The 15,751-nt window shown below is 35.0% G+C and overlaps 1 protein-coding gene across 5 annotated transcripts in view; it reads left to right on the forward strand.

Annotated features, from left to right (window-relative positions):
• The window catches only part of ARFIP1 (ADP ribosylation factor interacting protein 1), a 110,753-nt gene that overhangs the window by 37,816 nt on the left and 57,186 nt on the right, over positions 1-15,751 (forward strand). For all 5 annotated transcript variants that reach the window (XM_032465027.1, XM_032465018.1, XM_032465046.1 and 2 more), the window contains one exon: positions 2,281-2,382. In XM_032465027.1, the coding sequence (XP_032320918.1) occupies positions 2,290-2,382 (93 nt within the window). In that variant the 5' untranslated portion in view covers positions 2,281-2,289. The remainder of the gene's footprint in view (positions 1-2,280; positions 2,383-15,751) is intronic.

Genomic DNA, 15,751 nt, shown 5'->3' on the forward strand with positions numbered 1-15,751 from the left:
CTATGAGGGTACGGAGTTTTGTCTGTTTTGTTCACTGCTCTATCCTGTGTGTCTGAAATTACGCCTTGTGCATTAGAGAGTTCAATAAATTAGTTGAACGATGAATATATGAATGAATAATCACCGTTCTAGCCAAGTCGCTTTACTTGCAGCTTCTAGAATATACTAGACTCTTTTTCTGCTGTGCTTTTTTTCCTTCTATTTAGAATCCCTCAACTGTTCCCATCTGTCATCCTATAAGATACATCTTAAATATCACCTCTGATTAACACATTGATTGCCCACTGTGGATCAGGTGTGTTTCCTGCGGGCCCAAATTCACACTTCACTGTAGTGTAATGCATTAACAGTGTATATGTTCATCATTAATCTGTTTTTCCAATATAATTGGAATTGTTTTCAAAAAACAATTGCTTTTCTTATTTTCAATTTTCAACCTCTTTACAGTTTTATTTCTTCTTGGAATGTCATTATTCTGCACAAAATAAATCATGTAATGGGATAGTCTTGGATGCTGTGGCATTACTTTGATATTCATTAGCTCAGAGTGATACACGATCCGATTAGTGGAACCGATAGATAAGCAGTTGTTTAGAATGGTACTCCATTCGCCTGCTCTGTTCGACACCGCTCGGCAGTTTTATTCTGTGTCTCAAAGTCTCTGTGTCCTTGAAGTATTGTCTCCACTCATTTTAGTGGAGAACTAACTCCACAGAAAGTTTTCTGCATGCAAACTTCATTTCAGAGACTCTTTCCCCAGAATCCAGACTAAAGCAGAGGAGTTTTTGTTTTCCTTTCTTGAATTTTTTAAGTCTTCTGTCTGAAATTTTTTCTTTTTTTAGTTTTCAAGGTTTACATGGAATGTTAACTGTATTAATTTCCTCACTAGTTTCAGGCTTGTGGTAAGAGGAACTCTGAACTACGACTTTTTAAATAAGATATTGAGGAATACAAGGAAATAAGTAAATTTTCTGGGAAATGTTGTAAGTAATAATAGCAGAATTTTGCATTATTCTGAAAGTTCTTTTTTCATTGGCTTAACCAATTAGGATTTCAATTTGACATTTTAGTCTTTTCTCAAAACTGTTTCCAAATAATTCAAGTACACTGATTTTTGAGGTACTTGATAATTCACTTTTTTTTTTGGCTGTTTCAGATATTTCCCCTTGGTTTGTTTTACTGCAATGATACCCATGAGAAGAAATGAATGTGTTATCACATGCTCCATGGGTGGGACAAGGAAGAGAGTGAATGTGGAGCACAAATGTATAATGGTCATTTTAACACCTTCGTAACTACAGATCGGACTTTTGTTTTAGCTCATATCCTTTCCAGTCAGTAGACATTCATTGAGAAATTCTTGTTTGCCAAACCCTGGGCTAATTTCCAATGATAAAGAGATGGCTCTGGCTGTCTCTGTCCTTAAAGGCCCTGACTTTACTAAAAGGAAAAGTATTTATTTATTTACTTAGATCTTCATTCTGTTGCCCTGGGAATACAAAGATATAGAGATGGTCTATTCATTTTTGTGTCAGAAAATAGAAACTTTATTATGTATAAAATTTGTCGTGGTAAAGAAAAAGAAGTTTGTATAAGAAGTAGAAGTGTTGTATATATGAGATTCTGTGAGAAGCAGAACATTTCTACAATTGCCAAGAAATAGAAATCTAGCCCAGGAAGACCCTAGGATTTATACAATCTGTAACCATTCCAAAGAATTTGGTTTTAGAGGATCCTAAAGAAAGAGAGGCAGATACTTACTGAAGAGTACAGTCAGTCTCCCAAACTGAATCAGTGGTACCTTCCGCCAGATCAGTGACACACATTATTTGTTTTTTATATTCTATAGAATCTAATAGAATCCCTTGCACATAACAAGTTTCACTAAATACTGGTTAAATTTTGTTTTTTAAAGTGTGGTCTGTAGGTCCAAGAATCTTTCTGGCAATCTACAAGGTCAAAACTGTTTTTAATAATACTCAGACATTATTTGCATTTTTGATTTCTGTGTCATTTGCACCATTTATAAGGTAAGGATATTACCCCCTGATATCTACAGCAAGATCAAGAAATCTAAGTTGAATGCAATTTTAAAAGCCAGTTGTATTTTGTATTATTTCAGTATGATGATTATTATATAAGGATAGGTATGTTATAATTATTTAAAAAGGGGCTATAAAAGTGGCTTTTAAGTGCTATAAATATGAATATAGTCTTTTGAATATTTGCCTTCTATGATTTGGTGTTATTTATAACTGTTTCTTACCTCCTTTTTTTTAGGAGTCTACCATGGCTCAAGAATCTCCAAAAAATTCAGCAGCAGAAATTCCAGTGACTAGCAATGGAGAAGTTGATGACTCTCATGAACATGGCTTTAATAGGGTAAGAACACTTTTCTCTCTCTTAATACAGAGAATCATGATACGCTCCTTAAATATTGAGATGAAAGAAATAGAATTTAATATAGGAGTATTTTCTTACATTGGCTGAAATGCCAAGAATCTCATGTTACTATGTAGGGATGACGAGGTGTGTCATGCTAGTGATTTTTCAAGATAAAGCTCTAGACTAGTAAAGCATTTAGACTTTGATGTTACTGTCAGTGATTTTCTTATATGACCAGAACAAGGGTGTGTCTGATGATTTTAGTATATAACTTTATTAAAAACTTTATTTCATTCTATTTGTGATAAGAAAAAATATTAACTCTAGACTATCCTGTAAAAAATTGGCATTGTCTGATCTCTTTTCTGTGTGTCCTTAATACATAATTCCTAAGTAGGCTTCTCCTGACTTTGCTGTTCACTTTCTAAAGTGACATACTTGACTCAGTGGAAAATGAAACTTGGAGTGTGTTTAATTTTGATCTGCCTCTCATTTGAAATTGAAATATAATGTATTTTAGTGGGAGTACCATGGATTTGGAAATAATGTGGATGAACATCTATGCCATTTCTAACAGTGTAACCCTGATATTTATTTAATCTCTTCTAGGTTTTTTTTCGTAATCTCTGTAAATGAGCACCTTATTTCTTTTCGTGGGGGATATTAATTTTAAATGGGATTAAAATAAGTAATATGCCTAACACAGTCCTAGAAATGATAGGTTATTTCTGGAGACATTTGCATCAAACATCCCTTTTAATGACATTTGATACATGTGTACAACTGTAAATAACTTTAAAACGATAGTTTTCATATTTTTGAAAAAGTGATGGTTGAAAGATACTTGAATTCATTTTACAGTTTAAATAGGAGTCGTTTTACTTCATATATTTAAGAATAAAATTCTGTGTTTTAGTGTAACAGAAGGTGATAGTTTAGATCAGGATTTCTCAGTCTCAGTGTTACCGACATTTTGGGCCAGACAGACTCCTCTGTGGTGTGTTGGCATATGTGTGTAGGATGGTTAGCAGAATGCCTGGCCCCTTCCTAGTAGATGCCAGAAGTACCGTACCCTCCAGTTGTGACAAGCAGCATTGTCTTCAGACATTGCCAAATGTGTCCCCGCGGGAAGGGAAAAACTTGCCTCTGGTTGAGAACCACTGTTTTAGATAGATCATTTTAATTGATTTTAGAAAATTACACTGAGTTTCACTTATTTTTGCCTCAGTAGTCCTTTGGAAGAAACAGATGTATTTTCAAGCTTGGGATGTGTTTGTTTTAATTGCAAGTGTTTTAACTTGATTTCTAAGCACCCATGGACCAGTACAGAGTGACTGACAGAAGAAGGAGACTTAAATTCTGAGCACACAAAGGAAATTTTCATAGCAGGTTTTAGTTTTCTGATATTTGGAAACACTAAGGTACACTTGCATATCAAAGAAACTCAAGTTACCATCATTAGACTCTACCAGTTACTTTATAAACTTCTATTAATTCAAATAACTCATTGTACCAGGATTTTAATTAATGATTGCTTCATCTCATTTTTGATAACAGCTCCTTTTTGCAAATTTATTCCGCAAATATTTTTTGAGATCTGCTGTGTACCAGGCACTGGAGATATCCTAGTGAACAAAAAATGACAAAAATACCTGCCATCAGGGATTTAATAGACAGTCTAAGGAAACCTTTGTCTAACAAAAATGCATTGCATACAAAATGCTGCATTGTTTTGGAGATTCACCTGCCATCTTAAACCTATCATTTTTCTTGTTGTTGTTTATTTTTTGATCTATAGCTTATACTTTTACATAGTAAAAAGCACAAATGTTAAGTGTAAAGCTCGATGGAAACACCACCTATATCAAGATGTAGAACTTTTCCAGGACGTTACCTGGCTCCATCTTGCCCTCTTCTAGGCAGTACGCCTCCCTCCCTTCCAGGGTCATTGCTATTGCCATAATTCTGACACCATTGATTGCTTTTGACTCTTCCTGGACTGGATGTAAATGGAATCATACAGTATGTACTCTTTTCTGACTGGCTTTCATTCAACATCATGTCTGTGAAATTTATTCGTATTGTTACTTTGGCAGTATTTAATTCTTTTCTGTTGTAACATCGTTTTCTGTTGTGTTAATACACCACAATCTGTGTATCCATTCTTCAATTGACGGATACCTAGGTGGTTTCCCGTTCATGGCTGTTGTTAATAAAGCTGCTGTGACCATGCTTGTCCAGGTCTTCTGGTGCACACAGTCACCTGTTTATGTTGGGTATATACCCTGGAGTGGAATTGCCAGGTTACAGTACATGACTTTTGGCCTTGGTAGATACTGTCAACTAGTTTGCTAGAGTGATTGAACCAGTTGACAGTCCTGTCAGCAGTGAATGAATGTTGTGGTTGTTCCACATCATTACCAATTTTTGATATTGTGATACTTTTTAATTTTAACCATTCTAATAGCATCATAATGGTGTCTCCTTGTGGTTTTAATATGCATCTCCCTGATGATTAATGATGTTGAGCATATTTTCATATTCTTACTGACCACTTGGATATTATCTTTTATGAAGTGCATTTTCAAGTCCTTTGTCCATTTTTCTTTTGAGTGTATGCCCTTTTCTAATTCATTTGTAGGAATTCTTTATATTTTTGAGGTACAAGTCATTTGTTTGAATGTGTGTATTGCAGATGTTTTCTATTAATGGTATCTTTAGATAGCAAAAGTTAATTTTATTGAAATCTGATTTTTCAGTGTTTATAATTTTTGTGACCCTTCTAAGAAAATTGGCCTTTTCCAGTATCATGAAGATACTCTGTTTTCTTCTAAGAAATTTTACTGTTTTGATTCTCACGTGGAGATTCGTCTTGAATTTTGTGTATGGCGTGATGTAGGGGTCAAGGTTTATTTATTTTCCCATATGAATATCATCTGATATTCATCATTTATTGAAAAGACTCTCCACAGGGGCCCTTTGCTGTTAATCAGGTGATCATATACATGTGGGTCTACTACTGGGCTCTGTGTTTTATTTCTTTGTCTTTTTGTCTGTCCTTGCAATAATACCAAATTATCTTACCTACTTACTTATTAGAGTAATTAAGTCTGGAACAGATACTAGCTTCAGCCTTGATACCTGGTAGTTAATTCCTCCAGCTTTGTTCTTCAGGATTGCCTTATACCTTAAATCTATTATGAGTCTTTTGTTAAGAACCTTTATTTGCCTTTGAGTAGCACTGAAAAAAGTTTTCCTTTATCCTTGCAAATTTTAACTTTAGAATGAAGTCTTACTAGAGTAAAGTGAATTAAATCATAATATATCTGTATGAGGTTTTTTTTGCTTATGCAAAGCCAGTTAACTTGTAGCTTTGTAAGTTTACTTCTTGTTTAATATCTGATTCTCTTTTTGGAGATTACCTTTTAATGTTTTTTCATTTTCTATGGGAAGGTAGAGAAGGGAAAAAGAAGGGGTTGTCCTGGAGGTCCCCTCTCATTGGATGTGAACTTTACCAATGGGCAAGTTTCCTTAGAAACAATAATCCACTTCAACCAGTACACCCCACTTAATCTCCCTAAAGAAATTCAACATCATAAAAATTGTTTCTGTTTATATCTGCTCTTATGAAAAATATATGCATCATGAGCCTCTTACATATTTAATATTCTTTTTTTTTAAAGAAAGGCTATGTGTTTTCTTTTACCATGAATGAAAACAAGATTTCAAAAGCATCTTTTGACTGTTGAATAAATTACACGCAAGCTCTATTAGTCATGTACTTACTTATATTTTTGGCATGCTCCTTTATTTTCCTTAGCAATGAAAGGGAAATTGTATTTAACCTGAAATCCATGTTTCTATTTTACTATAGATAAAAGTTCATAGGGAAAAAAGTGTGAATAATATATTGCTTAGCATTAGATTGTATTTTATAGACTAGTAGAGAGGTCTCATACAAAACTAGACCATAACCAGAGTTTTCTGAGGTATTTTATTAACATACATCTTCCTTTTATACATATTTGATGTTTAAAATCATATAATGACTTTTATTTAATGCATACTGCAGAATACACTTTAAAACAGTAGTCTTATATAAATTAAGATGGTGCCTAATTAAGTTGTCATTACTTGTCTGGCCAGTTGGTGTCACTATGGCCCAGGCAGTGAAATTGTGAGTGAGTGAGTGTGTTCTTGTTTCTGTCTCATTGCTGATGTTTCATTTTTCTTTTGATTTCCCTTCTAAGTCTGTCCTACTAGGAGAGGCCCTGGGTAGTTTCTAAGTCAACATTCACATTGAAATAGAGAATGTAATGGGAGAACTTGTCCTGGAAATTCCCTGACAGCAGCTTAACATATATTAATGTTTCAAGGTTTGTTATTCTTTTTATTAAGATAAGGGGCAACAACTGTATGTTGAGAGGATAGGATAGTAATACTTACTGCAGTTTTTACAGCAAAAATATTTTTGCTTCTAAATAAAAAATAATTATTATTTTTTGAAGTGTAGTAAAGTTTAACCTCTAAAGAATACTTTTACTTGTAAACTGCATATTATTTATAGTTTATTCTGTTATAGTGCTGGTCAAAATACTAGATTAGAAATGTGCGATGTATGCCATGAGTTAAAATGAAGAAGCACGTATTAGCTCCGTATGGTTGAAGCTTCTTGTGAATTAAGTTATATTTGGCAGATTTAGAGAAATCATCGTAATAGATACAGCTAAAATAGAACTTTCCCTGTGGAAGTCCCAAAGCTAAAATTCACAATTTAGGTTTTTCCACCTATGTACCTTTTCTCTATGAAAAGGCGTATATACACAAAACTACCAAATCTTGTGTCCAGTTTGAATGAGTTTAGGATCCCTTAAACTCTGTCTGTGGATCCTTAGGTTCCCTGTGTCTTAAATACTCCTGGTCTACAAGTTTTGAGTTAAGTGACAGGATTTTAGTTCAGTAGGAGTACCTTAAAGGTCTGTGAGTCTCACTACTTTATTTTACACCTGAGGTAAGGGCCCCTGAGGTTGTGATAAAATTACCCATGTTAACTAACAGTACCAAAGGCTTTCATGGTAAGCACAGTGCGGGCAAGAGTGCTCATTCGTTACCTCATCTGCGGGGCTTGGCAGCAGTGCTGGCACAGAATAGATAATTGGGGCCTTCATTAAATGTTTGTTGAATGAGTGAATAGATGTTAGAATCAGGACTAGAAACAAGGTTTCCAGAGTGCTGAGGAAGACAGGGAAGAGATACTGTACTCTGAGACTTGATACATCTTTTGTTCTTAATTTCCCAACATGCATCACAGTCATCTTTGTTGTATTTGTTGGTTGTTGGAAGTTTTCTTGTTTTGGACATTTTTGTTGTTATTTTTCTTTTATTCTTTAATGATTTTGTTAAACTAAATAGTTTCTCAATTCCGCTGTACTCATCAGTCTGAATAACCTACTTTAGCAGTCTAAGGAAGACTTGGGAAAGAATATAAGAATAGAAATTGTAAGAACATTGTGTGGGACATGTTTCTTTCTCTCACCTTAATGATGTAACTGTCCATTTATTTATCTTCTTTTCCCGAGAGATTAGAATCACATTGAAGGCAGAGAGTGTGTGCACACTGTACAGTTTATGATTTACAGTAGAGCTGTTCAGTGAAAGAATGGATTTCAATGTAAGGATTTAAATTTGACATTTTCTACTTCAGTCATCCTGCCCTAGAATTTGGATACCACGTGATCATGGTTTTTCCACATACTGTATGGTGATAACAGTGTAATGTTTCTGCATTATTCATATCTGAAAAATTTAGTAGTTCAGACAGTGGCAGCATTGATTTCATGGGAACTTTTTCTTATGGCCAGTTTTTACCAAATGTATGTCTTGGACCCTTTTAAAGGTATGGCAAATGTTTTTCAAGGGTTGTTTAATCCGTGCAAAATCTGATTCATTTTAGTAATTACTTTCCAAGTATAGAATATATTCTTAGTACTATTACCACAAATTAAGTTTTAAAATATGTGTATTATATATACATCTATTAAATTAACTCTGGATTGGGATTCCTGTTGAAATTGTGAATAAATATGATTCTAATGAAAGACTGAAGCCATATGTATCTTAATTATAATTTGTAGATTGTGCCTTTATTTATAAACAAATGCAATCATGGATAAGTTTTTTTTTTATATCTAGGAGAAATTTTTTTGGGTGTAGTTACATACTAGTATTTCCACAGCGATAGTCTTTGAGTGAATTCAGCATTTCCTTGATGCAAGTTTGTACATGATTTCATTCTTATCAAACTTCAGTACTAGTTAGAATCTAGACCTTAGTCTGAATGCAGGAGTTGGAGTGAGGCCAAAAGAGTAGGCAGTAAACTGCCAGAAGGTAACGATACTGTAAGGTATTAAATGTTTGTTGAATGAATGAGAGGGAGGTGGGGGGAGAGAGAGAGAAATGAGATTGAGTTTGAGATTGTGTGTGTGTGTATGTGTGTTGATAAAGAAAATAGAACATAAAACAGAGAATAAGTCAGGAGGTTTGCTATCTTCATCAAGTGAAGTTACAGATATGGAAGGAGATTGTGATCTTAAAGTGAATCACTAGAATTAAAATTTTTCTAAAAGTATTACTTTCTGAGCAATGATAAGGTCCAAAGAGTGGCCATGGGAATTCCAGTTGCTTAAGTAGAATTGGGCAAGAAAGGTGAAAGGCATTAGAGATGAAGGAGTTAATGAAATCTGAGACTAACTTGTAGGTTGGGATGTACTGTGTTACTTGAATATATCTTTTATCTGCCCTCACATTTTTTGGCCCCTTGTCCAAATACAAATGATCAAATCTGAATCAAACTACCAAATTAAGGCTTCCTACAAGTATACTGAGGGGGGGGAAAATCATACGTCTTTACACATTGTTTTACTATAACCCATCAATCTGCATCAGCATAGGTAGGCAGGCTCATGCAATAGCTCTTGTTTTAGTTTAAGTATTTTGCTATTTGTATTTAAAAAAAAATAAAACAGCATACTACATACTGTGCCATTAGTAGTCTGTCTTTGATGAGCCATGAAATCTCAGCTTAGACACCTTATATACTACTAGAAGGAACTGTAAACTGAACCTAGAATCAATCCCTGAGGTGGACCCAATGGCAGGCAAAGGGTTGGGAACACCGAGGGTCATAATAAGAGATAGGGACAGAGCAGAAGACCTGGATACAGCACCCTCAGTAATTTGGTACTGACTGGAAAGAAGGCAGATGATGGTGTTAAGGTGGGGAAGAGGGCAGTGCTGTGGGGTGGCCTGCAAAGAAATGGGGTTGGGAGTCAGCATTGCAGGACCAAAAGCAGTTCTGAACTGCAGAGTTCCTCCAGGTGTACACAGAGGACAGAGGACACCTGCATCAGAATCACCTCGCTTACTTGTTAGAAATTGTCTCCTGGGCTCCATGCCCCAGCTTACTGAAAGTTACAACAGGCAGCTGAGAAGAATCTGCCTGTTCAGTAGATTTCTCAGGTGGTTCTTACCCAAACTCAAGTTTGAGAATGGGTAGTTTAGAAGTGGAGAGCTGAGAAATTGCTGACCCTCCCTCTACCCACTTGATAAACAGAATGTGGGAGAATAATCAGCTTTGACTCAGGATAATTGTAGAGTGGCAGAGAGGCCACCGCGAGGAGGTTAAGGATGTTGCAATATGTTTACAGTCAAACTGGGAATGTGGAGATCTGCTCGAACAACAGCTTTGCTTCTGGCAGATAATTCCTTAGAAGCAGCTAACTTAAAACAACAAAGGGGTTTTTTAAACTACCAAAATTCATAGAACATTTAACAATATTTTCAGTTTGTTTCTTTAAAAAGTATATGAGGTAAATGCTTTGGGAGGTTTTATCCATTTTGAAAAATGAGATAAGGTGTTGAAATTGAGAAAACTTAGTATTCATATTATATCGGCTAGATGCTAGGTCTGCCAGAGAGGAGCAGGTTAGATGGTCTTAGGGAGCTTCCAGTCTGCAGCAGAAGAGCGTATAGACAGTGTTAATACCATGTGAGAAGCGGTATGCTGGGCCAGGTATAGGGTGCTCTGGGAGCAGGTGGGAGGAGTATGGAATGATTCCCTGAGGAGTTTCTCTCCACACTGAATCGGAAGGATGAGCTAGCCAGATGAGGAAGGGCAGAGAATGTTCCCACCTGTGGCAAGACCATAGCGTTGAAAATTCACTATTGTTGGAGTGGAGAATGTGTGGGCAGATGTGTGAGAAAGGAGACTGGAGAAATAGGGATGAGATCCTGCAAAACCTCAAAAATATGTGGAGGAGTTTGGACTTTACCTAGAAGGCAATGGAGGGCCGCTAAATGTCATAAAAAATGAAATGTCTCATCAGATTTGCATTTAGAAATTTGTCTCTGCCTATTGTTGGAAGAATGCATTTCAGGGCCGATATGACTAGAGAGGGAGACAAAGTCAGTTGGGTCACCAAGGGAAGAAGGGAAGGAAGACTTCGGACTTTGCTCTTGTAGAGAAGCTAGAACCAATAAAGAACACCAAGCCATTTTTTAAAATGTAGATAGGAGGGAAACTGGGAGAATGTAGTGTAAGGAAACTAGAGAGAAGAGAGTTCATGTAAGTTATAGAATACTTGGGGAATCCTGACAGATTGTCGGTGGTTACAATGTGAACTTTGGGAATCACTGCTGTTTTAAGATTTCTCCTCCCCTCCCTGAGTGAAAGAGAATTCATTAATAAAACTCTAGTTCTGCTTACAAATGAAAGTGTTGTGCATCTGATTAAGGGTGTGTATTTTAAAGCAAATTTGCTGAACATTTAAGTATTGATATTGCACCAACTTTAGTGCTAAATTATAAAGTTACACATTTAACCTCATTCTTTTTTTACCTCGGTTAAAATGTAAATGGAGGCAAGTTATTTTGGTTGAAAATGAGCACCCCTTCACAGCCTACGAAGCTGTAACTATAAGTATTATTTTGTATCCTTTGAAAAGGACTTAAACTATACATGAAACTTTTTTGCCAAAAGCATTATATTTTGTTTCATTTTAATTGTTTGAAGATTTATTTTTAAAACTATTAAATACTCCAGCATTATCCTAGTAGCTTGAATAGAGTTAACTATAGGTTTATTCCATTTTATTGTACAATTGTGAAGCACAACTTTGCAGAGTCTTAAACGTTGAGGCGAATGTCAGCGACATAAAAATGCAAATTAGGGATTTTATGTTGTTGGTTATAAATGGGCTCATTGTCTCTGAAATACATTCTGGAAACTATAGGCGTAAGTGCAGTAGCAGATATTGTAAAAGTTACTAAGCTAAGCACAACCTTGTAACAGACACTTTAGAAATTCATGAGGGTTATGTAAAGACACATTTTAGATTTCTGTGAATTATGAGGCCAAATTATATTATTTAGAGAATGTGTATTTTACAAAAAACAGTCAACAAGCTCATAAAATACTGAGTGTTTTCTCACAAGTCATGCATTCCTCTCTCCTATCCCGTGTCCTTTTGTGTTGCAGCAACTTAGCTGCCAGACCACTATCAAAATGATAATTCTGTTCAGAATATGAATAGACCTATTTGTACCACTTTTGGTTAGGTTCCTTCTGTTAGTAACAGTTTAGGCAAAGAAGGCCTTAGTGCTTTTCAGATTTTACAGCTGTTTTATGTAAAGGACATGAGGTTTTTTTCTGGAAGCACTTTTGTTCGTTGAGTAGAGGATCCTTGGGAGACCACTGGGGGGTCTGAGTGAAACGTAACATCCTCAGACGGCTAGAAGTTGTTTCTTCCAGAGGCCGTGCATGACAGGATGGGAGCACCTTTTAAATTCTTGAAAGCTTAGGTAATGAGACATGTCCACCATATTTACTATTTAACCTGGTACTCGCTCCCCTCTCCCCAGCTACTACTACTGGATCTCTTTTCTGGGAATTTACACAATATTTTGTGACAGGACAGATGATTCAAAATGAATAATGTTCTTTCAGCTAAGTTCTAAGAGCACAGCAAACACGACTCTTCTGAACCTCTCTGTCATGTGTATGTCTGTGGTTTTTTTAATCCCTCATTTTGAGAGATATCTTTGATACTTTTTATCTTAAGGAGAGCTAAAAAGCTCTCAAGGCTTGAACAAAGCAATAACCAGGGAAATCACTCTATAAATAATTGAGCTTAATGACCAAACTTGCAAAGTTTAAGAAATATTTTGGTGGTTTGACATTATTTATTTTGTAAGTGGTGTATTTGTCTTTCAGAGAGAAAACATTATCTGGTTTTAACTGTAAATATGAATAAAAGGATCACTAATATTTAAAACTGGAAACCGTTTGATTTAATGTATTAGTGTACTAAAAAAATAAACTGGAACGGTAAAGATCATTTATTCAACCAAATGAACAGACTCAGAGATTTGGTAGAAATAAGAAGTAAATAAAACTAGATGTAAAGAATTTTCTTTTTAATTCTAAGTGTTCTCCAAAACAATACTCAGATGAAAAGGATATTGTGACAAAAGGTTATAAGTGATGTTAGGAAGTAAGTGAAATGGAAAGAAAGTTACTCATGTTTTAAACTAGTTGAAAATCACAAAATGAGAATGTATTTGCATTAGTGTGTGTTTAAACTTCAGCAGATTCTGAAATAATGATTTTTTAAAAGGTATTTTTTAAATAATTTTTTTAGTACACATACTAACCAAAATAAATTCTAAGACTAATAAGTTGCTTGTAGCTATTTACATTACAGTTAATTTTGTTTCTTGAAGCTTGGTAACTAAGTGCCATTTTTCAGTGTTCCAGTTTTCTCATCTGTAAAAGAGTAGTGAAAATACCAATTAAACTATTATTGTCAAGATTAAATGAGATAATACAAGGCAGTTCCTGCTCTGTATAGTTCCAAAATGCATTAATTTCAGTTACCATGGTTTAATTGAAGAATACCAGTCTCCAATAACACAGCTCAAACTTCTGTCACCACAGTGTGTGAACTGTAATTGTATAAAGTACAAACTTCCCTGCTAACACTCAAGTCCATAAATCAACATGTAAGTAACAGATGCATATCGTGATTATTGACTAATCATGTCATTTCTTCCAAAGTCTCTTGGCAGTTGGTCACTGTGTATCTGTTATTCATTTCACAAACAGACAGCAAATCATGTGGCTGTGTTACCACCTTGTCTCCTGGTCATAAATTCATGTGACGTTTTCCAGAAATGGATAATCCAAAGGGAATGGGTGAACAAAGATAGAAGTGCAGCAAAGAAATGAAAAGTGGTAACAATGGAAGAAGTGAAGTTCAAGTCAAACCTAAATGAAGTGATAGAAGAAACAGCTGACCATAAGCTTGTTGACACTGCCGCTGTTTGAGAGACTCTAGATTTGAGCCAGAAAAACTTATTGAAGCCCAGCTTAACAACATAAACAAGGAAGGACTTTTTACATTTTGACGAGAATTTTTAAAGGTCATGGAATAATCACTTGTTCCCTTTAATCAGTCTGCGTGGTTTCCACGTGCTTGGTCGTTTTTACAGTCTTGATCTTGCACTGTCATGCAAGGTGAGGACTGCCTGTACGTAAAGTGCTTAGAACAATCCTGGCACATAGTAAGTGCTCGAGAAACGTTTACTATTCTAATTAATAGTAATAGCACTAATTAGTTGTAAAGATGATTGTAATAGGGGAGAGGGATAGCTAATATTAAGTGAGTGCCTAGAAATATGTACAGGGTACCTTGCCCATATTACCTCATCTAATTTTCATAATACTCTGGAGTAATTTTAGCCTCTTTTTACAGCTGAGCTAACAGGGGCCAAGAAAGTTTTTAAGTACTTGCCCAGGATCACATAGCCAACTAGATAAGAAAGCTAGTATTCAGATGAGGTCATCTGAATTACCTTTCCAGGTCTTTCATGTTTCTAGTAATAGCTGATACTAGATGAGACTGTCACAAACTTTAAAAAGTGATTTGAGAGTCGTTGCTATTGATTAACATTTTTAAAGTATGCCATACAGAATTCAAGAGGTGATTTCATGAGGGACTCTAATTAAGGTAAAGAAAGCAAGAATAAATCTTTGCAGCTTGTTTGTATGTTATTATGTTGTTGTGGTGTTACTTTATGTTTATTAAATTTTATTTGGATTGGATTGGATAATCTCCATTGATTATCTAACAAAGAGTTCGCTTTTGGTCTTTTTGGTCTTGCTAATGAAAAACTCTAGATGTTAAGTGTACATTGGTTTTACCACTACTCTTTTTTTTCAAAAAAGCTTTTATCAAATACTGGATATAAAAGAGTGTTGATAACATATATAAGGTATAAAAAATAAGAATACATATAAAAGACATACAGATTGGAAAGGAAGAGGTAAAACTATCTCTGTTTGTGGGCAGCGTGACCTTGTATATAGAAAATCCTAAAGAATCCACACACCAAAAAAACCTATTAAAACTAATAAGTTCAGCATAGTTGTAGGATATAAGAGCAATATGCAAAGTTCAATTTTATTTCCCTACTCTAGGAATAAATAATCTGAAAACAAATTTAAGAAAATAGTTCCATTTACAATAGCATCAAAAATAAGAAAATACTCAGGAATATGTGCTAATCTTGTACCCTAAAAACTATAGAACATGTGGAGAGAAGTTAAAGAAGATCTAAATAAATGGAAGGACATCTCATGTTCATGAATCAGAAGGCTTAATTTGTTTAGATGGCAGTGCTCCTCACATCAATCAGATTCAACACAATCTCTGTTAAAATCCAAGCTAGCTTTTTTTGTAGAAATTGACTAACATTATATGTAAATGCAAAGGATGCAGAATACCCAGAGCGTTTTGAAAAAGGACAGAGTTGTAGGACTCACTACTTCTAATTTCAAAACCTACCACAAAGCTACAGTAATCAACACAGTCACAGTATGGTGCTGGCATAAGGAAGACATACAGATAGTGAAACAGAATTGAGAGTACAGAAGTAGACCCTTATATTTATGGTTAGTTGAGGTTCAACAAGGTTGTCAAGACATATTTCAGTGTCGAAAGAATAGCCTTTAACAAATGGTGCTCGGACAACTGGATATCCATGTGCAAAAAATGAAGTTGAACCCAGCCCTCACACCATACTCTAAAATTAACTCAAAATGGAGCAAAGACTTAAACGTAAGAGCTAAAACTATGAAACTCTTAGAAGAAAATCATAATTGTGAATCTTTATGACCTCAGATTAGGCACTTTAGTTTCTTAGATATGAAACCAGAAGCATGAAAAACAACAAAATAAATAAATTAGACTTTGTCAAAATTTAAAACTTTTGTGTTTTAAAGAACACCATGAAGGAAGTGAAAAGGCAG

The sequence above is a fragment of the Camelus ferus genome, chromosome 2, assembly GCF_009834535.1.
Source record: "Camelus ferus isolate YT-003-E chromosome 2, BCGSAC_Cfer_1.0, whole genome shotgun sequence".
NCBI classification, from domain to species: domain Eukaryota; kingdom Metazoa; phylum Chordata; class Mammalia; order Artiodactyla; family Camelidae; genus Camelus; species Camelus ferus.